The 25,210-nt window shown below is 33.7% G+C and overlaps 1 protein-coding gene and 1 long non-coding RNA gene across 2 annotated transcripts in view; one reads left to right on the top strand and one right to left on the bottom strand.

Moving 5' to 3' along the window:
- ADAMTS19 (ADAM metallopeptidase with thrombospondin type 1 motif 19) overlaps positions 1-25,210 on the top strand; it is a 255,323-nt gene that overhangs the window by 18,525 nt on the left and 211,588 nt on the right. The window contains exon 3 of the mRNA XM_012447921.3: positions 24,596-24,761. Coding sequence (XP_012303344.3) covers positions 24,596-24,761 — 166 coding nt within the window. The remainder of the gene's footprint in view (positions 1-24,595; positions 24,762-25,210) is intronic.
- The window catches only part of LOC135270622 (uncharacterized), a 371,213-nt gene that overhangs the window by 11,843 nt on the left and 334,160 nt on the right, over positions 1-25,210 (bottom strand). The window lies entirely within an intron of this gene.

A 25,210-nucleotide genomic window follows, 5' to 3' on the forward strand; every position in this document is an offset into this window, starting at 1 on the left:
GGCGTGATCAAAGCTTACTGCCGCCTCAAACTCCTGTGCTCAAGCAATCCTCCCACCTCAGCCTCCCCAGTAGCTGGGACTACAGGTGTGCACCACCGTGTGCAGCTAATTTTTACTTTCTTTTGCTACAGATGGGGAGGGTTCTAGCTGTCTTTCCTGGGTTGGTCTTGAATTGCTGAGCTCAGTGATCCTCCTCATCTTCTCGCAAAGTGCTGGGGTTCTAGGCATAAACCACTGCACCTGGCCACCTCTACCTTTAGTAAAATTCAAATCACAAGAGGAAAATAAATGAATGGAGTTGCTGTAGTTTTCATTTGCATTGATTTTTAAAAACAAAGGCTTGAGGACGAAAACATAATGGACACTATTTGCTGAACACTGCTATATGCCATACACATATTGTCATAAAGTATGGCCAATTTTTCACAGAAACTCACTAAGGTATGTGTAGTCACTCGATTTTATAGATAAGGATGCTGAAGCTCATTGAGATTAAATAAGTCATCTTCGGTTACCTGAAGGCCTTTTTGCCCTAAGATTTCCAGGAAATTCCTTGAAGCCCACAAGAGTCTAAGGCCTTGACTCAAGATTTCTGTCCAACCTTGGGTTAAGGAATTAAAAAGCATAGACATCCTTTCTGAGCCCCTTCCCTCACTCTGCACCTGCATGTGTTGCCTTGGCTTCCCTGCATCAACTTGCATAGAACATTTAAGCACTTCACTGCTTTCCCAGAAAACAGATTCAGACCAGTCATTTTAGGAATTATAGGAAATTTTGATGAAGACCTAGGATATTTGGAAATACAGTATATTGGAAGACCTCTTCCGTCTAGTACTTCATTGTCTCCCATGCTTTCTCCCCTGTCCATCTGTGCTCTCCTCCTTTTTTTCAGTGTTGTTTCCAGATATTCTGAATTCTTCACCCTCTGTCATGCATAATTATTCACCTCTCCACTTCTCTCACCCAACAAACTTTCCATATAAAATCCCTCAAGGTATACAGAAAAAAATGGGCCTTCCAGTCAATGAAATTCTCTTCTAAGGAGTCAGTTTGAATTATCATCTTCCTTGTATAATAGAAGATATTACATGTGCAATATTTTGGACCTGTTTTTCTCCAAATTAAGGGAACTACCAGAAAATAGGTTTCTTAATTTCCAAATTAATTAGCTAAAATCAAATTATTTTAAATCAATTATATAAATTATCCAAATTAATGATCTTAAAAAAATGAGTTATATCATACATATGTTTGCAAAATTCAGTGAAGTGTTTTAAGCACTCGTTTACATTACAAAAGAACTTATAACAAGCAAGACCTGTAATGATTCATGTCTTCATATCAATAATGTTATCATATTCATTCATATCAATAGACCTGTCATGATTCATGTCTTCATATCAATAATGTTGATATCATATTCATCCATATCAATAATGTTCCATGACATCACTCCATGACCATCCCTGCCATTCTCCTAGTTATTACCGACCTCTTACTCATATTTCTGTGTTCACAGCATCACCATATGCTCTTTCCCATGTCAAATTTTTCTTCAGTTATCTTTGTTGAGAGTTTCTAAATGAATACTTATACAAAATTATCCTTTTAGGATAATTCCATTCTTATTATATTTTCATATTATAGGGTCATAAATAGCACAAGCTTTTCATACACAAAATTTTGCTTATACAATGTAAATGGGATTACATATTGTTTGTGTTCTATAACATTTTTCCTTGTTTATTGACTTGTAGGAGATCTTTATACGGTTTGAATTCTAATCTTTTATTAGCTGTATATATTAAAAATAACTTCTCCAACACTGTTACCTGGAGATTATTTCATGCCATTTGTATAAATCTACTTTTTTAAACAGCTATATAATAATCCATCATATGAGAGCACAATAATTTATCTAGGCTTCCTATGTAACTTCTTGCTTAAGAGCAAGAAGCTCTGCCTCTTATTAGCTGTGTTACTTTGGATAAGATATTTAATTTCTCTGACACTCTGTTGTTTCATATTTAAAATGAGGAAAAGTATTTTCTACCTCATATGGTTACAAGTGAGATTAAATAAATAATCCAAATAAATTATTCCAGAGTGGGATTTCTCAACACTGCAACCTCTGCCTTCCAGGTTCAAGCCATTCTCCTGCCTCAGCCTCATAAGTAGCTGGGATTATAGATGCCTACCACCACGCCTGACCAATTTTTGTATTTTTAGTAGAGACAGGGTTTCACCATGTTGACCAAGCTGGTCTCAAACTCCTGACCTCAAGTGATTCGCCTGCCTCACCATCCCAAAGTGCTAGGATTACAGATGTGAGTCACCACGCCTGGCCTATCAATGAATTAATAATTAAAAGTTTCCCCACACAGAAAATTACAAACCCAAATGGCTTTATTAGTAAACTTTGTCAAACATCTAAAAAAGAAGTACTAGAAATTCTTTAAGAAATTTGAAAGGAGGGAATACTCCCTATTACTATTTATGAGGCCAGTATTATTCTGATACCAAAAAAGATAGATTAATTATAATAAAAAACTACATTGTAATTCTACATGAACATAGACAGAGAAATCCTTAACAAAGATTAGCAATTCAAGTCCAGCAATACATAAAAAGAATGATACATTATGACAAAAAAGAGTTTATCCTAACACTGCAAGGGTGGCTATTTTTAAAACATCTGACAGTGCCATTCACCACCATAAACAAAATTAAAAAAAAAAAAGTGTAATAATGCCAATTATATGCAGAAACGTAACTTGACAAAATTCAGCAGTTACTTCTGATCCAAACTGTCAACAAACTAGGAATAGATGTAACTACCTCAATCTGTTAAGCGACATTTACAAAAAACCCATGGTCAACATCATTCTTAATTTTGAAAAACCACATATTTCGCAAAATAAGACAAGGATTATGTATTTTATGTATTGCTGGACTTGAATTGCTAACCACTTCTATTCAACATTGTGATGACAATCCTAGCCACAACAATAAGCAAAATAAACAGAATAAAATTAATTAAAAATTAGAAGCAGGTAGATAGAAAGGAAGAAGTAAAATTGTGTTTATTTGCAGACAACATGATCACGCACATAGAAAATCTTAAGGAATCTAAAATAGCGACTAGAGCTAACAATTAAGCTTAGCAAGATCACTGGATGCAATGCCAGTTTATGAGAAATAACCACTGTGTGTGTGTGCACACATGTATTTATCACAGTCCTTCTCTCCTTTTCTTCTGGCATCCTCTTACTCCCCTTCCTGTCAGGTTCACATACTATTTCAGCTTTCAACATGTGAAATTTGAATGAGAAATGCTTTCCAAGATTCATTGTTACCAATTAGGGTAAAGTTAGAAGTAACCAAAACAGTATAATTTCTTCCTTAGAAGAACTAGTCGTAAAATAACCTAGTCATATCTTTTTAATTTTTAAGGAGTGGAAGATACTAGTTTCTTCTTTTCAAGGGGATACCTGGGCACTGCCAAGATACAGATAAAAATTTGAGTCAGGGCTTAAAATGCAGGATGATAGTTTTTCAATATATCATGCTATATTTTGTGTAAACAACAATGTATTTCAGCAATAAATTTAAAACTCTTACCAATTTCAACTTCTATAAATTAATAATATTACCTAAAAACACACTCTTCAGCACCTCAATAAAAATACTTTTATGCATTCTATGGCTTCCGAGGTCTATTTTTAAATTTAACAAGCATGTTTTATAATAAGTATTTTTATAATGATATTAGGGAAATTCTAGCTCACCACTTTGTATAATATATAATCCACTTGTAAATCATCAGAGTTCTATTATTTGTGGATCATAATAGTACATATATATGTGTGCTAATTAATTAATGCAACTGGATTTAGAAGTTTTGTGTTTTTCTACTTTGTATGTATGTAAGGTAATGAACACAATCACAATGATCTGTTTTCTTGGCACTCAGGTACTGAACTCTAAATAGCATAATATTTTCTAGATGTGCTTTTATTAACATAATTAATTCAGTTTGTATAAGAGGTCTGTGGTATTACTAATTAAGAATCTAATTCAGCAAAACATATGTCTTCAATTCTAAGTTAATTTACTCTGGCACATACTGAATTAATGAGAATTACCATCTATATATATATTCCTTCTGGTAGCTGTTGAATTAAACCTGAAGCGATTCATACCCATGTATGGATTTGAAGTCTACATGTGAGATAAGTTGAATAAATAGTAAGTCACAGATAAATTCCAAGACGGAAAGAAAGCATGAAGTAATGTTGTAACTCTGTATTGCGTGTTTGGTATGATTTTAGCCCTCTGGTTTTACTTCTTTTCTGTAAGAGACCCTATTAATACTCAGATCAAAGAAAATACACCAAGCTTTTATGTTGAATTGAAAATCTTAATTATTTAGAGATAAAGTACTTGTGCAGGACTTTGGAAGATAGAACAACAGGAATAGTATAAATTTGTATTTGTAAATAATGTACTTTCTGTAGAGATGTATAGTTGTACGAAGTGTTCACATATGTCATTTCGTTTCATTAACACAAAGCTATTATTTGTAAGATAGGAAAGAGTCACTTTAATGCAGTCTTATTGTTACCTTTTTCTTGACTAAACTTTACACAGACACTCACACCCATTTATATTTGCCAAACATCAGCCCAGGTCCTAAGGCTGAAAATCAAAGTAATTTGGTTATTTCAAATTAATGAGTGGTGTTTAAGGAAATAAATCTAAGTATAGAATATATTTTTAAATGCCACAAAGGTTCAGTAATCTGTAAAGATCAGGTTTTAAATATTACAATTGAGCTTATTTAGCTGTATTTTATACTCTCAGTTGACTACCCAAGCCAATAGAAAAATAATTCTAAAGTCATTATCATCAAAGGCCCACATTTCCTGAGTGCCCATTATGAAAAGTAAAATGTGATTTATACATTTGATTATAACAATTTGTGGCACTTTTTATCTTAAAGACTGTTACCTGAAAAATGACATGATGAAAGTGAGAGGAAATGACTATTGAAGAAAAGGGTTACTTGGAAATTCTATTTTCTATACCATTTTTTTGTATTTATCTGTCACTTGGTTGGAACATGCTAGTCTGTAAGATCCTTTTGGTCACCAAGGGATCTCATTTTAGCAGACGATAGGATATTTAATGAAGTCATGAAAAAGCTCATGTTCAAAAATCTATTGGCCCAATTGGCTTCAGTTTTCAAACAGAACTGCAGGCACTTAACCTTAACTTTCTTAATATAATCATTTGAAATCTTCCATTTTATCTTTTATGAGAATGAGATAAAGACAGTTGGCTCTTAGTTTTCTGGGTGCATGAACAATATAGCTAAAATTTCTTGAGATTGCTTGTTTTTATATTTTCTAGGAATCATATCAGCTGTGTAAATGTTTTGGAAGGGTCCATCTTTCATAATTAAGGCTTTGGCACTGTTCTTTAGGATAGTAGTAGATAGTATGTGTTTTGTATGCAAGAGTTGATGATAACTTTTTACAGGTTAAACTATCTTTCAGATAGCAGTGATCAACAAGCCTTAGTAGTCCCCTATTAACAAGGAGAAAAATAAAGACCAATGTGGTTATATTATTTGTTTTAAAGACATACAAGTCCCATGTGGCAGAATAGTTACTGAGTTTGGTGTTCCAGTGCCACATCTTTTTCCTTTTCCTTTATGCATAAAGTTACTTCTGGTTAAGATGAATTGTATGAAATTCTCAATATATAAATATTTGACCTACAATAAAAAAATTTCTATATGCTACAACCTACAAACAACACAAAACAAAAAATTGCCAATTAGAAAAAGCATATTTTACATATAGCTAAAACTGAACAAATTTTTAAAAAGTTCATTATTATTAATAAGTTTGAGGGGAAAAAAGACTTAGTCATTAATGTGTGAAAATGAAAGTCCAGAGCAAACAAGTTTACTTTTGCAGTACTCTGGGATCTCTTAAGTGTGGGCTCACCAGCCAGATTGTGTGGTTTAAATCCAAGCTCCTCAGGTAACTTGCTGTGTAACCTTAGACAATTTGCTTAACCTCCCAGTGCCTCAGAATCTTCCTGTTAAGAATCGGTAAGATACTTAGAACAGTAGCTGGCATCATTGCAAATCCTATGTTAAATAAAATGAAAATGAGAAGTAGAGATAGAAAATGTTTTGGCCCATGCATTAATTTTCTGACCTTTCAAAATGCTATGTATTAAGTACTTTGAAATTAATTAAATTAATGCAGAATAGTAAGTTTAACCCAAGTAATAACGTACACACGGGCAATTTGTACATTAATTATTTAAGCAGATCTGAGAGAAAATAGATGAAATGTATTACTCCCTACATTCCAGGAAATGTTTGTTGGTTGGCTGAGCAGTTGAATGAGATGTTGTCAGTAGGATTCTTCTCCCAAAATTCTTTTCAAATTTTAAGTGCTGAAATGCCATCCAGGAACTGATTTCTAACAGGACTCTAACACTTCCCCATTCTCATACAGATAAGTGATATATGGCAAGTGATTGACTATAAAATGCACACTCATGAGATGATGGGTTGCTTTGCCTGCTTTCCTATAGCCTCCAATTTCCTATGTGGCTTTCAAAAATGTCAGAAGAATGTGTAGGAAACAGAAGCGAGAAAAGAACACGCATTGGTAGCCTAATAGGAACTGTGCTAAGTACATTACAAGATAAGAATTCATTTGTAATATTGTGATAAAAGGCAAATAAAGCTCTCTAATTCCTATTTGTTTCTAGGAACCAAATAAAATCAAAGGTATATAGAAATTATTTTAATTAAAATATCTACTATCCAGCTTGTAAGTATAGAATAAATACTGGCTAAAGGAAAGTAAAGTCTAGGTAAATAATGAAAGGAAAGACCCTAAGTCTTCAAATAAGCCCATTTTCTGATGCAGATGTGTCATTTTATCCAGATTATGAGAGAATTTGAAGAGTAAACATTGAACTGCTCTTAATTATCTTTGTAAAACAGATATTTTATAATCACTTCATTAAATTGCTACATTCAGAGGTCACTTAGGTTTTCTATTCTTTTTTGTAAATTATGAGATACAGTTTGCATTGCCAATCTTGTACCCCCTCACTCTTTTTTGTACTTGTGCAAATACTTCTTTTCAGTGAAACTGCTAAGCCGATAAATAAACATGTTTTGTTGTTACACGTAGTGTGGAATTGCCTCTCAGTATATTTGTCACTTTATGCCACTGACCATGTTTCAGAGTACCTGTTTCTCCAATTACCCCTAATTAATTGTCTAATTTTAAATTTTATTTCCAAGTAGATGACTGTGAAAAGAATTCTGTTACTGTTGCCATTTCAATTTCCTTGCTTATTGGTCAGGTGGATCATCTTTTCATGTCATCAGCCTTTAGGGTTTCTTCTGTTTCTTCCTGTCTGCCAAATTTATGACTGTTTTATCCTGAAACAGTTTTACATTTGAGAACACTATCAAATATGATTGTTACATTTGGTGTTCCTTAAGAAGGCCTTTCTTCTCCAAAGTCATAATCAAATCTCTCTCTACTATTCTCTTTTAATACTTTTGTATTGCTGAGGTTCAATAAAAAGCAAATTGCAGAGTGATACATAGATTATGTTACTTAATTATGATTAAAAAAACGCACAATACTTTGCATTTTCTTGAGGATACCTAGATATGTATGCATAAAGATAGTAACATGTCTGGAAGAAATCACATCAAATTGATAATAATCATTACTTTTGGAGATAAGTTATATTTATCTGTTCTTCCATTGCTAAAAAGAAATACCTGAGACCAGGTAATTTATAAAGAGGTTTAATTGGCTCATGGTTCTGCAGGATGTACAGGAAACATAGTGACATCTGCTTCTGTGGAGGTCTCAGGAAACTTACAATCATGGCAGAAGGTGAAGAGGGCACACACCTCACATGGCAAAAGCAGGAGTGAGAGAGAGATGAGGGAGGTGCCACACACTTGTAAATGTGTGACACCTCCCGAGGACTCATTCATTATTGTGAGAACAGTACCAAGGGAAGGATACTAAACCATTCATGAAAAATCTAACCCTACGATCCAGTTGCCTCTCACCAGACCCCACCTCTAACATTGGGGATTACAATTCAAGGTGAGATTTGGATGGGGACACAGATCCAAGCCGTACTATAAGTGAAGGGGTCTGGTATGGAGACTGGTGATCAAAGAGATCTGTAAACTTACTGATACATTTGAAAACTATTTTGACAGAGTGCTTATGTATTGCTTGTATAATTAAAGGCGTGTGTGTGTGTGTGTGTGTGTGTGTGTAATAAAACAGTGTAATCAAATAACAGAAAAAAAAGAGACTAGTTTATGTTTTCATTACCTATAATCACTATTTGAATTTTGCTATACTGTTTTTACTACCAGTCTGTTTTCCTGTGATTGTATTATTTTAAAATAAAATCAAATCAATGTGTTAACTTTTATCATTTTTTAAGAAACTTATCACACGCATGTTGCAATATTGTCACATAAACTTCAGTAAAGTCTCATTTAGACTATAAAATGTGTTTTTCCTGAACATGCCATAATACCGCTTACCATTTTCTTAGTGGTAGATGTTGAGATGGTTTCTGTTTATAATTATGAAAGTGAGTATTACACTATATATTTTCTGCTTTATGTGAGAACTACCCAACTCTGAAATCACAATCAGATCTTGTCTATATATTTTTCTGTAATATTTTTATATTGTTGAATTTCATAAAACAAAGAAAGGAGGTCTACTTTTGAATGTATCCCAATAATAAATTACAAGAAGTATAATTTGTGAACCCAGAGGTGTAAGTAACATGGTTCTTCAAGGATTTCCCAGAGGGCGCTGATTTAATGAATCCACCCATAAAGATTGAAGGTACCAGACTCACTTAATTTTTTTTTTCTATTTTTTTTTAAATTTTTATCAACTATGTATTATAATTTTTGTGCTATTTTTAATTGCTATTTGAAACAGTGAAATTGTGCCTGATGGCTGGAATTTACATTCTTTTAATTGCTGGCCAAGAATGATCATGATTGCAAACCTGTTTCTCTACTTTTTAAAAATTTTTTTGTGAACTATATGTATCATTTACTCATTTGGCTGCTAAGATCTTAGTGTTTGCCTCTTTGCAAAATGGATGTGCTATAATCATATGCATACCAAATGTTTTCTCAATTCATTTTGCATTTTTAGTTGAACTTCATCTGTTAGTTCCCCTTTCAGTATTTTGAATAACGTTTTCTTTTAACTAACATGCTTTGTAATTTTTTAAAAGTAACTGTTTAATCACTCAGGATGAAAGTATTTGGGTATATTTCCAGATATCTAAATGAAGATTTAATCTCAACCATGAAAGAGATTTTTAGGAAGCATCACGAGTCTGTCTTTGACTCTATCTGTTCAATAATTTCAGACAATCTCTTAGATAAGAACATTAGTATGTTTCTAATTCTGTTAATAAATGCTAAAAATAATCTGTGAATAGTTGTTAATTCCTTGAATGATGAAATCAATATCAAAAATATTTTTAACATCTTGGCTGCAAGATAATAGATAAGTTCTCCCATTCATTTAAATAAAGATTGGAATGGATGAACTCTTACTCTTTATGACAACCAAGATGGAAGATGGAGATGACTATTACTCACATATTGTGTATTTCATAAGAATCACACCCTGGTTACTTTTCTATTTGTTCTTGGTGGATTGCTCTCAAATATTTTATTTTTCATATTTCATTTTCCTTTCAAACTACAGAAATTCTATACATTAATATTAAAATTATAAAGTTCATATGTATGCATGATGAATTTTGAAGTTGGATATTTTCCCCATCTTCCAATAAAGATTATATTGTATTTAATATTAATGAAATAGAAAAATGGAATGGTGGTTATATCTACTTTTTTTCTGAATTGTATACAAAGAAGTGTCTATATTTCAGAATACTTAGTTATAAAGGATAGAGGCTATGGAGCTGCTGGGGAAATGTATTCTTATGGGGCTACTGATTTTCAGCAATCAGCTTATCATCAGTAGCATTGGAAATAGCTCATGCCTTCCTTCTTGATATATGTTTCTGTAATTTGCCATCCTGGACACCACACCTCTCTGACTGCTCCCCTTTAGATTGTTTTATTGAGTATTAGTTTTTTCCATGTATCCTTTACACTAGCATGTACTAGTGCTCAGTTATGGGCCTTCTTTTCTTCTCTGTGGCCTGAATGCCAACTATCTTCCAATGACTTCAAAACATATACTCTAGTTCAGACCTCTTTGTTTACCTCCATGATTGTATATCCAGCTACCTAGTTGAAATTTAAATATGAAGTCTAATAGGTACACCAAGTTTGACATGTTCCTAACTGAATTGGTCTCTTCTTCCCATGCAATCTCCAATTCTGCTTTCCCCACATTATTCTGTATATTATCGATGGCCATATTGACATAGGTCAAAATTATATTGTGATCCTCATATTGTGAATTCTTTTTTCTTTCAAATTATGCATCCAAATATCAGTTCATTCTTTTTGTTCTACCTTCAGAGTTTATCTTGATACTGGTCAGAGGGAACCCTTTTAAATAAGTCCAGTCGTTTTCATTGCAACATTTGGCAAAGTGTATGTAGTGACAGTAAAAAACATGGATGCAAAAAAAATACCACCATCTTCAGTGTAGTAATTACTTTTGAGCCACAAGAAAGACAGTTGGTTTTGGGAAGATATATAGGGTCCACTTCAACTGAATCAATAAATAGCTATATGTTTTTTAATGATCTGCAGCAAATAAATATTAATATTTGTTAAATCCTGAGTGTGAATATCTGAGCACTCTATTATTGTACATTTTGGAAGGTTTGAGGAATTCCCTAATAAAGGATGATTAAAGACTAAATTAAAACACTTTTCATTTTGTTATCCTGTGCCAGTCTGCACCAGGCTCCTAAAGGTGTACTTATAGTCTCTTATTTCAACTCATTCTTCATTCCAGAGACAGTTTTCATTCAGCATTCATTGCCATCATGTAAAATCAAAGGAAATTGAACCTAAGAAAAGCATTTATAAACTACAGAACATCCAAGAAAAATAAGAATGAAGGACAATAAGCCCATCTCATATCACAAATGGTTATACTAACGGGACCATGAGATATTTGTCATATATTTGAAGGATAAAAAGGTGCTTAAGATACAGAATCAGGACCCAGGGTATAAAGTTATGGTGAGGAAGCATTTTGGACATTTTGTAAAAACCTTAATGGATAGTTACCACTGTCTAGTAGAGAGCTGGATTGCCTCAGAGTAGTGATTGCTCTACTGGTGACTGAAAGGTGTAAACAGAATTTTAAATATTTATCATTAACATTGGTGAATGGTTCTTTCTTTGAGTTGAATTTATAACCAACTGATCCCTAATTTCTTTTGATTTTCTTCTGCTTATAAATGTCTTTCTTAAAACATGATGCATGGCCATAATAGTCTTGATGTGGTCTTGTATATGCAGAGTGTTTTGGGATTGATTCAGGGTTTATACCGTATTCTATCAGCTCTTTTGGTGTCTGATCTGTGTCAGCCTCTGATTAATCAGCAAGAGATTACATTAGATTTTTGGCCTCTGTTCTCACTGGTGAGATATGTATAAAACAGAGAGTATGGAAAGGCTAGAAAAATAGAAGGTCAGATGTGTTCTTAAATTCTCTTTTCATATCTACATTTGTATTTGGGAATGTCATGGTTGAGAAACAGGTCATGAAAGAAAGAACTTTGTTGGTACATAGTACATTGCTCCTTTTAAGGGGGGACACATAGTTATGATTTCTTGTATTTTATTCAATGTCATTCAAAATGTGAATGGGGAGAATTATCCAAGGGTTCTAAGTGGAGAAAAAAAATACAACACCATCACTACATTTTGCTGATTGTGCAAATGGCAAGGAGGACATAAAATCGATAATAAGTAAATTTCTTAATTACTGTAAAGATATTTAAGATTGTCAGCCTGTTTTAAAGTGAATGTCTGTTTTGCACATTGCTATATTTCCTGCATCTGGAACATTAACGCATAGTATGCGCTCAGTAAATATTGTTGAATAAATTATTGTATTCATATGACCTTTAATTGAATCCTGAAAATAAATTGCAGCAGATTTTCCATTTCTCTGAGTACCAATGCTATGGTCCTTGAGTAGTTTGCTCCACTAATCTTGTTTCCATGGTGAAATGAATTTGCATTTACTCTCTAGGGGTATGTAGGAGGTTGGCAACATCTCTGTCAATTGTGAGGTCACCAGTAAGACCTGGCAGTGATGAGTGCTTCCCCAAATCACAGCTGTGCAGCTTTCTCAGTGGTCTCATTCTCTTCTGCTTAAAGCACATAACTGGGCTGGAATTGCATGAGATAAGTGCTGCAAGGGCTCATCACCATGGTGAATGGCTCCAAAAAATCACTGAGTGACTAACCCTTTAACAACTAGGTGTACAACTGACTATGCACCAACTCATTAAGTGCTAGGGTGGGTGGTGATTTGGAAGCCACCTTTCTGGTTAAGAAATAATATAGGTCAAACAAAGTTAGTTAATAGATTTAAATGCTTCTCTTGACTCAACAATATGGAACATGTAAAATTTTCTCTTTTGCAACAAAAAGAAGCCACATCGTTATGACTTTTGAGAATCCTGATGGATGAAGACCTGGAAATGTTTATTTACTCAGCTTTTGCTATTGAATTTAACAACAGCATGAACACATGTGTTTGATCATCTTGCATAGCACTACTAAGATTTTAAGCCTGAGCAATGTGGGTTAGACACGGGCAGTAGCTTCCTCTGAGTGAATTAAAGGAGTGCTTACTCTTTTCTTTTCTTCAAAGCCAAATTGAGAAGCTATTAATTCTGATTTTGTTTTTTGGAAAAAAAATCAACCTTACAAACTTTCACTTTTTCTTCAACCTCACTAGCCCTTCCTCCATAATCTCCTTTGTTGGTTCTTTCTCTTCTTCCTAGTGTTAGGGTCCTCAGAGATTGATCTTAGGCCCTGTTCTGTTCTTTCTCTATTCTCTTTTACTGGGTAACATCATTCAGTCTTACGGATTGAAAAATTATCATTCTTTTGGCAGCTCCCAGGTAGATGTCTCTAGGGTAAAACCACCCACTAGGCTCCATTCTTCAACTGTCTACTTGAGTTTTCCATTTGGATGTCTCAAAAATGTATTAGACCTGATAAGTTCTAATCAGAAATTTGATTCTCTATCCCTAAAATCTGGTTCAGCTCCATGATTTGAGTTTTATATCTCAATTACAGGCAGCTGTTTCTTCCTTCTTAAGTACTAACGCTAGAAACTTTGGAGTAATCCTTAATTTGTCTGTGCCACTGCTCCCCTAAGTCACGATATTACACCATTAAACACATTTGGTTGATTGCCCTCTGGTTTGGGTGAGAATCCAAAATAAATGTCACATCTGTTTACTTTTTTCAACATCCTTAGTCCAGTCACCATGTTGCCTCCTTAGCCTGGCCACTGTGATCTTGCACCTGGATTATGAGAACTGACTTCAAACTGGCCTTCCTCATTCTACTTTTGGTCACCCTAGAATCTGTTTTCTGAAAAAGAGCAATAATGGTTTCCTTCAGAATTATATTAAATCATGCCATCCACCATCTTTTGTTCCCTATTACACTTCACATAAAATCTAAATGTCTTAGGATTTTGAGAGCTGTACACGAATCATGCCCTGCCAACCTTTCTGCTGTTTTTGCTGCCATAATTGTTTATCTATGACTCCTATCACTGCCTCAGTCTCCACACCACCTGCCAGTTTTTAACTGAGTCTGGCTTTGTAGGTAGGTTTTCCTAATAGACTCTACACTAATGCCACCATTATTTATTGCTTTAATTACTGCAGTAGCCTCCCAACAAGTCTTGTGTCTCTCCATTTCAATCTCTTTTAAATTAATCTAAGTCATATGTACATCATTTAAAGGCTAATGCTTACTATAAGAAAGAAAATATCCTCCCCACTCTCCCCATCTTTGACTTCTGCCCTACAGGAGCAATACCATTTCTTCTGCTACTAAGTATTCTGGCTATATTTATTTTTTATTTTTCATTTTGAAAAATGAAAGCTTTATAGGAGCAATTCTGTTTCTTCTGGTAGTATTACAGCTATATTACTTATTCTTTATTTCTTACTTTTTGAAATATGTTTTGCTGTGACCTATACACATGGGATAGATACATATGTTGTTGTAAATGATAATTAGAAGTGTACACCTTTGTGAACATAAAGTACATAGGTTGAGTTTCTCCCACATATCTTCCAGAATTACAGCCTTGGTATATGGCATCGCTCCACCTGGGACATCATCTTTTCCCCATTTAAGTTCGTTTTCATATAGCAGGCTCCTTCTTTCACTTTAGTTCGTGCTCACATGCCGTCTCCTTATTTACTGAGCTACCCATTTTGGCTTCTCTAGCATTAACTCTAATTTTCTTGGATCCTTCTTTGTTTCTTTAATACTGCTTTTCACAATGTATAATTTCTTAAGTGTATTTTTCTGAATACCTGAATATACAAGGTCCATGAAGACAGGGGTTCATTCTGTTTTCATCTTTGAATCCTCAATTACTTGCATATTGCCATATGGTAGGTATTCAGTTCATATATTGATAATGAACTTTAAATAATCATCGGGATGTTACAATGGAACATAATAGATTTGGGCTAGACTGGTGAACAACTAAGAAGTAGATTTTAAAATAAATTTGCTCCCTTTCTTTAACATGTTATTTGCATATTTAAATAATTCATAGATGGCCCAAAATTATAATTACAAATTATTACATGTAACAAGAGATTACAGTAAGGGGAATGGATACAAGAAAGTATATGAAAATCAATAGCTTCTCTCGATATTGAGCAAAAATTAGTTAGAATATACAATGAGAATTGAGGTAACTATCAGAACAAGAGCAACAACACCTAAAGCAGTCATGTTGGATATCTAAATGTGAGGATGGGGCGCTCATTTTCCACTTGACCAGTCTTCACCACTTCCTTTTTACTTTTTCAGTATAGAGGCCAAAGAGTAGCTTCTATTTATTCTCATACTTATGATGTTGTATATGATAGAGTTAAAAAGGCACATTTTGAACCTTTTAAAATCTATATCTCTATTAAATGTCGAGGAAAAGACAGAAAAGGACATCAGTTTGCAAGAAAATGAAGAAAAGCCATATATTTTTCATTTGTAGGAGTGAATTTGTTCCTGGGTAATTATGTAAATAAAATATGATTGTGTTGAAAGATATACCGCAAAAAGCCCTTGTGAAGCCCACCAAGATAAAATTTGTAAGCAGTGTCCAAGAAAAGATAGATGGTTTAAAAAACAAAGAGGACTTTCATCAGGGATTGCTTTTGATTATGAATCAAGTAAGCGAAGCTGCTGTGGAATGCCCCTGGGTTTCTTTCTGATAACCATTTCTCATTCTCACTTCCCATACATGAAGTTTCTTCTCTGATGCCCCCTCATTCAAAAGGGCATTTCCACATCACTCTGTAACCCATTCCCAGTACTTGGCACCACTGGAGTTCATATAATACACGTATAGCTTTTCATTGAGTAAATAAGTCTCAAGGGTCATAATAAAACCCTTGCCCACCCCTCCTGGTTTTGTTTCTGGTATTTATTTGTAGGTTCTGGGAAGATTTCTGGTAAATTTAGTCGAAAATTCTCTATTTGATCTTTCAAATGTGTATTCTATAATCATCAAACTGTCAAAATGCACATGAAGTTAAAATTAATCGGCCACATGCCCTCAGCATTCAGGCTTTCTTAGAAGAAATTACATGCAATGAAAAAGGGAGAATGAAGTCAGAGTCCTTGTTATTTCTACACCTATAGCTTTCAATCCTCCTACTCAGTGCACTGGGCTTTCTCTGGCTCCTCTAGCATTGGAACTATTAACAGACACCCAGAAGGAGGGGCAGGTTCTTAGGTGACTGATGGCATTTTGGGATATTATTGTCGAGCTCCACATTTGCCAAGTGCTTTAAATGGACAGTCTTTCATAGACCACATTTGTGGCTTCTTGGGAGACTCTTTTCTTCAGAGATACTCCTCAGTCTCTGAGGATCTTAGTCCTGGAGGACGGTGAATTCATCTTCTCAAGTGGTCACTTGCAACGTCTGCCTTAGTCTTTGGGTGTCTGTTGGAATACTTTCCATCTATATTTTCATCTTTTTTTAAAAATTGCAGAATAGAACAAAGACAGAAATAAGATTATAAATAATCAACATAAAGCTTAACAACAGATTATGAAGCAAATATAGCTCTTTTTGACCCGGCTGGCTAAATGGTGCATCATTTTCCTAGAGTGTAAGTTGATGACGGACCTCGACCACCTTGTTCACTGCTGTTCCCTGAGCCTCTAACTATACAAAGTTTATACTAATAAGCATTTATTGGATAAAGAGTTGAATGAAAAAAACAGTAACAAAATTATGATATATTTAGAGGATAAACTATTATTTGGCAATTAAAAGACACTCTTATAAAGATCACATAATGCTATAAAAAACAATCTTTTCTTAAATGGGACAAAGTAGAATATGAAACTCCACTATACGTATGCCTGTCTACACACACAAACGTATGCCCATACACCGATGCATAAATGAGTGTATATGTGTAGGTAAATTGACTAGAGAAATATATACATACATTCATATGTAATTATCCTGTTTGACAAGATTTAGAAGAATTTTTTAAACCATATCTTTAAAATGTTCCACTATTTTAAAATTCCGGTTGTATGATTAGAAAAGATTTGTAGGAAAGAAAATAGAAAAGAGAATTAAAGAATGGAAGAGGAAAAACAAAAACCTTGAAATATTCTACCAAGTCTGCCATGGGAGAATTGTTGGGGCATCTACTGCTGAAGGAGGCCTGGAGGTGAAACCTCAGCCCACTTAGATAGCCAGTGTGCCTTTGGCAGCCAAGAAGTCTGATCACATACAACAGTCTGGCAAGATAAAGTTCAGAGCCTTAATGTAGTATTTTTGCCTTCTGCTTTGGGAGACATGGGGCCTGGCCTGGCTATTGATATCAAATTTTGGATGTCTACCATCTGTGAGGTGTTATGCTTGACATCCAAATCCTTAGTGTAAAATTTTTTAAAGATGAGGATTTTTTGGAAATAACACTCATATGGTCTACCCTTTTGCAGAAAGCTTCACAAAGGCAGCATGAGCTTGAAACCAGACAGCCTTTCCTTTCAATCCTGTCTTCACCACATACTGATTTGTGATCTTAGGACATATTAAATCTTTTTGAAGCTCACTTTATTTTTTATTTATAAAATTGATGAAATTAGCATGTGTCCAAAGCTCTGTGTATAGATTAAATTAAATAATGCATATAAAATCCTTGTAAAAATGCCTATTATTATCTTATTGTTTTCATATAAATAGTTTTAAATGGGCTTGAAAAAGAAAGAGCAAAGGTCAATATAATTTTTAGCTGGGGTAACTAAAAAAAGGTAAAGCCATAAACAGATATACAAACTTAGAGGGGTGGTACTAAGGTGGACAGAATGATGATATGACTGAAGTGAAACAAGGGAAATGAGAGAGGAGGGTGAATCTTGAAGGGAGGCAGTGGATTACAATGAGGGGGATTGGGGAATCATCTCCATAAAGAAGGTTATCAAACCACTGAGTATGATAGATGCAGAGAACGATTGTTTACCAAAATCCAGCCTTGGGATGAGGAACATGACCTGTTTAGGGAACAGAAATAGTTTCCAGAGATGAAAAGGACCAGGGTAATGGAAATTCAAGGAGGAGAAAAGTAGGCAAGGATCAAATGCCACAGAGAGGGGAATAAAAAGGAAATTGTAGGCAACCTCAGAACAATTTCTGGAGTTTGGGGATTTGGAAGTGGGGACTAGAATGTAAGTAAAAATTTAAGTAAAGTGTAGGTAGCAAGCAAAGATAGCATAATGTATCAAAAACAAAAATTAACATGGAAATTAGGAAGCCTACACTCTATCCTGGCATTCACATTAACTCTCTGTATATTGCAATATTTCAAAGGATTGATTTTCTTTATTTTAAAACTCCAGTAATGCTCAGATGATTTCCAACGTTTCTTCTATCATTGGACTTTTATGATTCTCTTTGGAGCCCTTTGGCTAGGAAAGAAAATGGAATGATGTTAACAATGTGGTCATCTGAAAAGTTTTTCTAAAGATACTACTTGGGCACACAAGGAAGCCAACATTGGAAACGACCAGTGGAGGAAATAAAATTCTAATTTCCACCTATGAAATTCCAGGTGGAGTAAATACCTGCTCTTCAGAGCAGTGACGGATACATTTTCTGTTATCTTAAGAAGGAAGACTACAATGAGTTAAGAACAACATTACTTGAGCACCTGTTATATACTAGACTTTATATATTGAAGGCATGAAGATGAGCATTATTCCAAAGCCTCAAGTAGCTCATGATCTAATCAGAGAGACATGAAACTATAACCATAGTAGACATATTAGTGCAACAACAGAAAATGTCTGGTGTAGAATTAGATAGGGAAAGTAATCGTTACTTTGGAGAAAGGACAGGTTCCGCTTGATTTTGAAGAATTGATAGCTCTTCACAGGCACTATGGCATTCTGGAAAGAGAAGACAGTATGTGCAATATGCCAAGATGTAATCATGCCACTAAAGGTTATTTTGAAATATGTTTGTTCACACAGTAGAAGTTTGTTTTGTTATATATGAAGTTTGAGTAGTAAAAGTAAAACTGGAGAGGTAGATGAGAGATTCTCATAACTTATAGGCTTCATATATCTTCATGAAGGATTTTGAGTTTATCTTTGTAAGTATACAGTGGAAACATTGAAAGAATCATCAGGAAGAGTGTTTTAAGATGATAAGACAAGAGAATAGATATGGTATCAGAAGTATAGTTTTATACAGAGTTATATGTAGATATAGAATACACAAATGCATGATAAATCACTCCCATTTATCCCATTTAATACTAGAATGATACTTTATTTGAATATAGCATAAGAAAAACATGGCATTATAATTTATGCCTAGCCCTATATCATGCTTACATTTGAGGCCATATAATGCTTTATTTACATAATGAGATCTATTATTACACTATAACCTTATGAGAAAATACTTAATAAAGACAAACTTACATAGAAGTTCAGGTCATGTACTGTATCAGATATTTGTCCAAAATGTTTTAAAAAGCATATACTGATGCCAAAGCCTTTAAGCAACTTTTCTTATCAGTGTTGAAAACAAAACACTTCTTCTACTTCTAGTGTCTCACTAAATCTCGGATGTATCTTATGTTGGGACAATAGACTTATATCCTAAGATATTTAAGACATTGACTTTCTTTGTCCCATCAAGAACATGTCTTTTTTTCAATTATATGAGTTTATTTTATTTTCTGACCATATTTTCCTATTTCTCTGCTCAAGCCAAATATCTTCTAACTGTTGCCTAGACTCTCCATTCTCTTCGCCCCCGCTCATAATCCCTCCTCTATAAGGAGCATCCTTGCCCTTGTCTTATGCAAATCCTGCTGTGCCTCAGGACCTTTCTCATATCCTGAATTTATAATGATCTATCACCTTTCACAAGTCCAGCAGCACTTAGGATATTTAGTTATTATGATATACTATATATTTTTAAATTATTTTAAATGACAAAAATTACAAATACGTACATCACAAAAGAACATATTCTATCAGGTTTTGTGATGACATTTAAAATCCACTTTCTTGACAATTTTTGAATATATAATGCATCATTTTTTAATTATAGTCACTACATTGTAAAGTAAATCTCTTGAACTTATTCCTCTTGTCTAACTGAAATTTTGGTTCCTTGGACCAACACCTTCCCAAACTCCCTTTCCTTCTGCTGACCACCATTCTACTCTTCACTTCTATAAATCTGACTTTTTTAGATTTTACATGTAAATGAGATTGTGCAGTAAATTTCTTGAACTATTCCTCTTTTAACCGAAATTTTGGATCCTTTGACCAACGTCTTCCCAAACTCCCTTTCTCTCCTTCCGCTGACCACCTTCTACTCTCTGCTTCTATCAGTCTGATGTTTTTAGATTTTACATGTAAGTGGATTGTGCAGTATTTGTGTTTCTATACCTGGCTTATTCTACTTAATATAATGTCCTTCAGATTCATCTATGTTGTCACAAATGACAGGATTTTCTTCTTTGTTAAGTCTGAATAGTTTTCTGTCTACATACACACACACACACACACACACACACACACACACACCATTTTTTAATCCATTAATCTGTTAATGGACACTTAGGTTGATTCCACATCTTGACTATTGTGAATAGTACTGCAATAAACATAAGAGTGCAGATCTCTCTTTGACATCTGATTTCATGTCCTTTGAATATATAGCCAGAAGTGGAATTGCTGGATCATATTTTTTTAAAATAGGATTTTATCACGACTCTTACGATATTTAGTATTTAATGAATGCTCAATACGTGCTTGTTCTACTGATCCTCAAAAAAATTCCTTAAGCCATTTCACTGAAATTTTATCTAAAAAACTGAGGCTCTGGAACTTGAAGAAAATTGCAAGAAAGGAGCATGGAAGAATGAAGAGAAAACTTCAGATAATTGTAGAAGTATTTTGGTTATGTCAGTGCTTTGGAAGTGAGATAGTTGAAGCGAAACAGTCATCCCAGTAGAAATGGGAAGTATCATTTTGCTTTCTGTTCCAACTTTTTAGTTAGGTCTTATGTGCTTTAGGATTGATCTATTTAATAGCCCACAATTAATATGAATTTGAACGGCTGAACCATTTATATTTAATGAGGTAAAGCAACAATATATGAACATCCCTGAACATTGTCCAAATCAAATTTTAGGTTTTGATTAGAAGTTTGTGGTAGTGTCAGCACATCTACCTGGAGATAGAAGTTAATGGTTATTTAAAAAGCACAGAGCCACATAAATAGAGAAAAAGACATTTCAACCAGTTAAAAAAAAGAAATGACTGGTAGTTTATTTCCACAAAAGCAATGCTAAATTGCAAAATATGGAAATTCTTACTAATTTGAGAATTCAAAGAATAACATTAAATGACAAAAGAACAAGCAGTCATCATGTGAGAAAATGCCTATGATGATAGAAATAAGTTAGAAAACAACTGTCAAACTTAATTTTGCATCTAGATATTTGCATGAAATGCCTCAAGAGAGTTATTTTGAAAAAATTTTAAAGGAAAATATGAAAAACACTTATATACTTGGCATTTATTTTAGATAACGCAATGTGCCATATTCATTCACATAATCTTTTATTTCTTGCTAAAATTCAGAGGACAATATGTGCATTAAAGCAAAGACTGACTAATTGTGGGTTGCCCAGCACAGGGGCATTTGTGCAGAGAGGTTAATATGGGTTCATGTTCTTCCATAGCCTGTAAAATCATGGTACAGATAGAATAATTTATTTTGGTAATGGAAAAAGCCCTTTGAGGGGACACAAAAAACCTCAAGAATTTCTATAATTCTGCTTTAATGTGAGCCAGTATCTTGAATGACACATATTCATGCTAGGGCATTTTGTGGCCATAGGATAGTATTAAAGGTCCAGATAGACAGTTCATGGTGTGACTCTTGATGCTAAATATGCCCCAGAGTGAACTGAGTTAGAACTCAGTGGTCATACTATAAACATGTATTGAACGAATGAGTCACCACTTATAATTATTCCAACTTGTATTTTCCTGTTTAAAAGTAGCTTTCTTGTTTTTAAAAATGTCTGTAGATACAATTCTAATACAAGAGATAATGTTATGTAATAAAGAAGCTTCCAAATCCTAACAGAACAATAATATAATTAATTTCAGACAATAGTTTACATGCTAACAGAGATACAAAACTTAATAAAGTTAGATTCTTTGAACTCCGTGAGTTTTTCAGCCTATACTCAAAATGTTTGGGTACTTATATTTATTATGATTGACCTTATTGTTAAAATTAAAATAACAGCAAACACTTATTGACTAGTTACCCATTATCAGAGCATTGACCATGGTAAAAGCATTGCTTTCTGTTCCTTCTAACTTTTATATTTTGAGACGGAGTCTCTCTCTGTCACCAGGCTGGAGTGCAGTAGCGTGATCTCAGCTCACTGCAACCTCGCCTCCTGGGTTCAAGTAGTTCTCCTGCCTCAGCCTCCCAAGTAGCTGGGACAACAGATGGGTGCCACCACGCCCAGCTAATTTTTGTATTTTCAGTAGAGACAGGGTTTCACCATGTTGGTAAGGATAGTCTCAATCTCTTAACCTCGTGATCTGCCTACCTCGGCTTCCTAAAATGCTGGGATCACAGGCATGAGCCAACATTCCTGGCTGTATTTTTAAAATATGTGTATTTTTAAAAAGCTATTCTCCAAATAACCCTATGAAGTTGAGGTTTGGATAAAGGTGCTATAACTTTCTCATAGTTACATAGCTAGCAGTAAGTTATGTACCCAGTTCAGAATCTGTTCTTGGAGTCATTAAATTTTATGTGATAGTAAGCAACTAAATTTTTTATCATTTATTGTTATAAATCTAACCATGTTTATAACCTGGTTGAAAAGATGTATTGAGTCACAAATTTATGATTTCCATAAACTGAACATGGTTGCCTGAGCTGTGCTGAGCATCATAATTAGTATTTTAATCATTAGCCTCACTGCCAATTTTATTAGCGAACTTGAAAACTTAGTGACTCTCAGAATTACAGTAATCTATAAGACAAGAATAACATTTATTTATTTTTAGTCTAGTTCAATAATGCGTAACACAACACCACCTATTCTCAATTTATGTGTTGATATACTACATCTTTAATGACCATTATTTAATAATTTTATCTTTAATATTTTCTTGTTTCTCATTAAATTAAGCTCAAGGGAAAAACTGCTGGATTTGATGTACTTATCTTAAAATTCAAGCTGCTTTCAGATTAAGAGAAGTAAAATATTTATGGAAAATGAAAGAACTTATTTGAAGATATTGGAAGGCATATTAAAATTACACAAATATTTGTCCCCCATATATGCCTAATATTTGTGTGAGTGTGTGCTTGTGTGTGTGTGTGTGTGTGTGTGTGTGTGTGTGTCAGAGAGAGAGAGCTTGAGACATAAGGAAACCAACAGAGGCAGAGAGAGAGAAAGGGAGAAAGAAGAGGGGGACCAATCAAGGTGATAAAATTGCTTATTGTAATTCTTGAATGATAAAACTCATTCAATACAATGAGATTGATTGGGATTTTAAGATTTACTCTCAATTTACTTTATTTGGTACAGAATGAAATGAAGTATTGGCAGTGGAAGATGCAATACTGTCTAATAATTAAAAAAAAATTTTTTTTAATGTCTTCTATACTTCCAAAGAAAACATACATTTTCATTTCTTTTTAAAATTTTCACTTTAGAAAATAATTGTATTATCATTGTGCTACTTATATGTGGATCAAATTGAAATGAAATATACATAAAATTCACATCAATAATTCAAAACAGAATTGAGAACTTTGATGTTAGCAGATTGGGTATGAGTAATACAGGTTTTAGTATACGATTTCTTCAAAACCATTTGCTAAAGAGATAATATAATTGAATATATGCTACCTATATATCAATTATGGAGAGTTAAAAAATAAAAATGGAAAAATCAAATCATAGCATATTCTTTGATGTGGAACACTTTCCTAGTTATAATGTAAATTTACATTCTAAAAAAGGAAAGAAAGAAATGACTAGGCTTAGCCTCAAAATACAACAAGTATACTTACTTGTTATAAGTACTTTTTATTGATCATAACTGTATTTTACAGTTTTAACCCTCTAACAATGGATGACTTTTAAAACATGTCACTATGTGAAATGAAACTTGTTAATGTAAGTGATGCTTCATTTTTCTCTAACTTATTCAAAGGCTTTAAAAATATATAGTATTTTTAGTATAATATATACTAAAAATATATAGTAGAAGGCTTTAATAATATTTTATATATTACTTTTGATGCTTCTTGCATTTGTCTTAATATGTTACATGAATTACTTTATTAAATAATGATTGTCAAAAAGTTGGACTGTGTCATGTATGCAATTAAAAACTGTATTGCTCTTTCTGTACATGCTGTACATGTCAGTGACCCCATGGGTCTCCCAAAGTGAGCCTTTAACATTCCAAAATTTTTACTGTGCATCTGTTGCTGGCGTCTAGCCTCCCACCCACACAGGCTAAGACTAACTAAATGAAGTTTATGCTAGTGTAATAAAGTACATGAAGATGAAGTAATAAAACGGGAAGATAGTTACCTTACCAGTGGGGTTGCTAAATTAGTTTCACTAGAAGACTATGCACATTTGTTAACAAAAACAGAATGTATGAGTGGAAACATCTAAAAGTATTTTTTCAAATGGTATTTCTTACATATATTTTTGTGTTATATATTCCAGATGGGATTTATACAGCTCAATGAAGACTTCATATTTATTGAGCCACTCAATGATACAATGGCCATAACAGGTCACCCACACCGTGTATATAGGCAGAAAAGGTCCATGGAGGAAAAAGTCACAAAGAAGTCAGCTCTTCACAGTCATTACTGTGGTGTCATTTCAGGTAAATGCCTTCTGAAAGAGTTTAATATAAGTAAACATTCAATGTGAGATGACTACTTTAAAAAAATCTCTCTCTCATCTATTTACTAGCTTTACTTACTTATTCTTAATGTAGAATCTTTCGGTTAATAACAATGAAATGTATCAATTATAGGATTATCTTTTAGTTTTGTATGAAGCACTACATTTTAATATCAAAAAGTAGAAACTCAAAAGGACTTTAGAGATTAACATATAACATATCCTGTACTTTTCTTGAATTTAAAGTGTTCCTCATGGGATACTGTTCACTTTACTGGAATAGAAATGACACAGAGAATTCCAGATACCCTGAAACTGAATACTGTGAGCTCATAGCCTTATTTTAGTCCACCTCTGTGAAAGCATCATAGATATCTCTTTACTTGGACTAGAAGCATCCTCCTCTTTTCTTTCTTTCTTTTTTTATAT

The sequence above is a fragment of the Aotus nancymaae genome, unplaced genomic scaffold (assembly GCF_030222135.1).
Source record: "Aotus nancymaae isolate 86718 unplaced genomic scaffold, 86718_ANA_hifiasm-v0.15.2.pri h1tg000064l_1, whole genome shotgun sequence".
Taxonomy (NCBI): Eukaryota; Metazoa; Chordata; class Mammalia; order Primates; family Aotidae; genus Aotus; species Aotus nancymaae.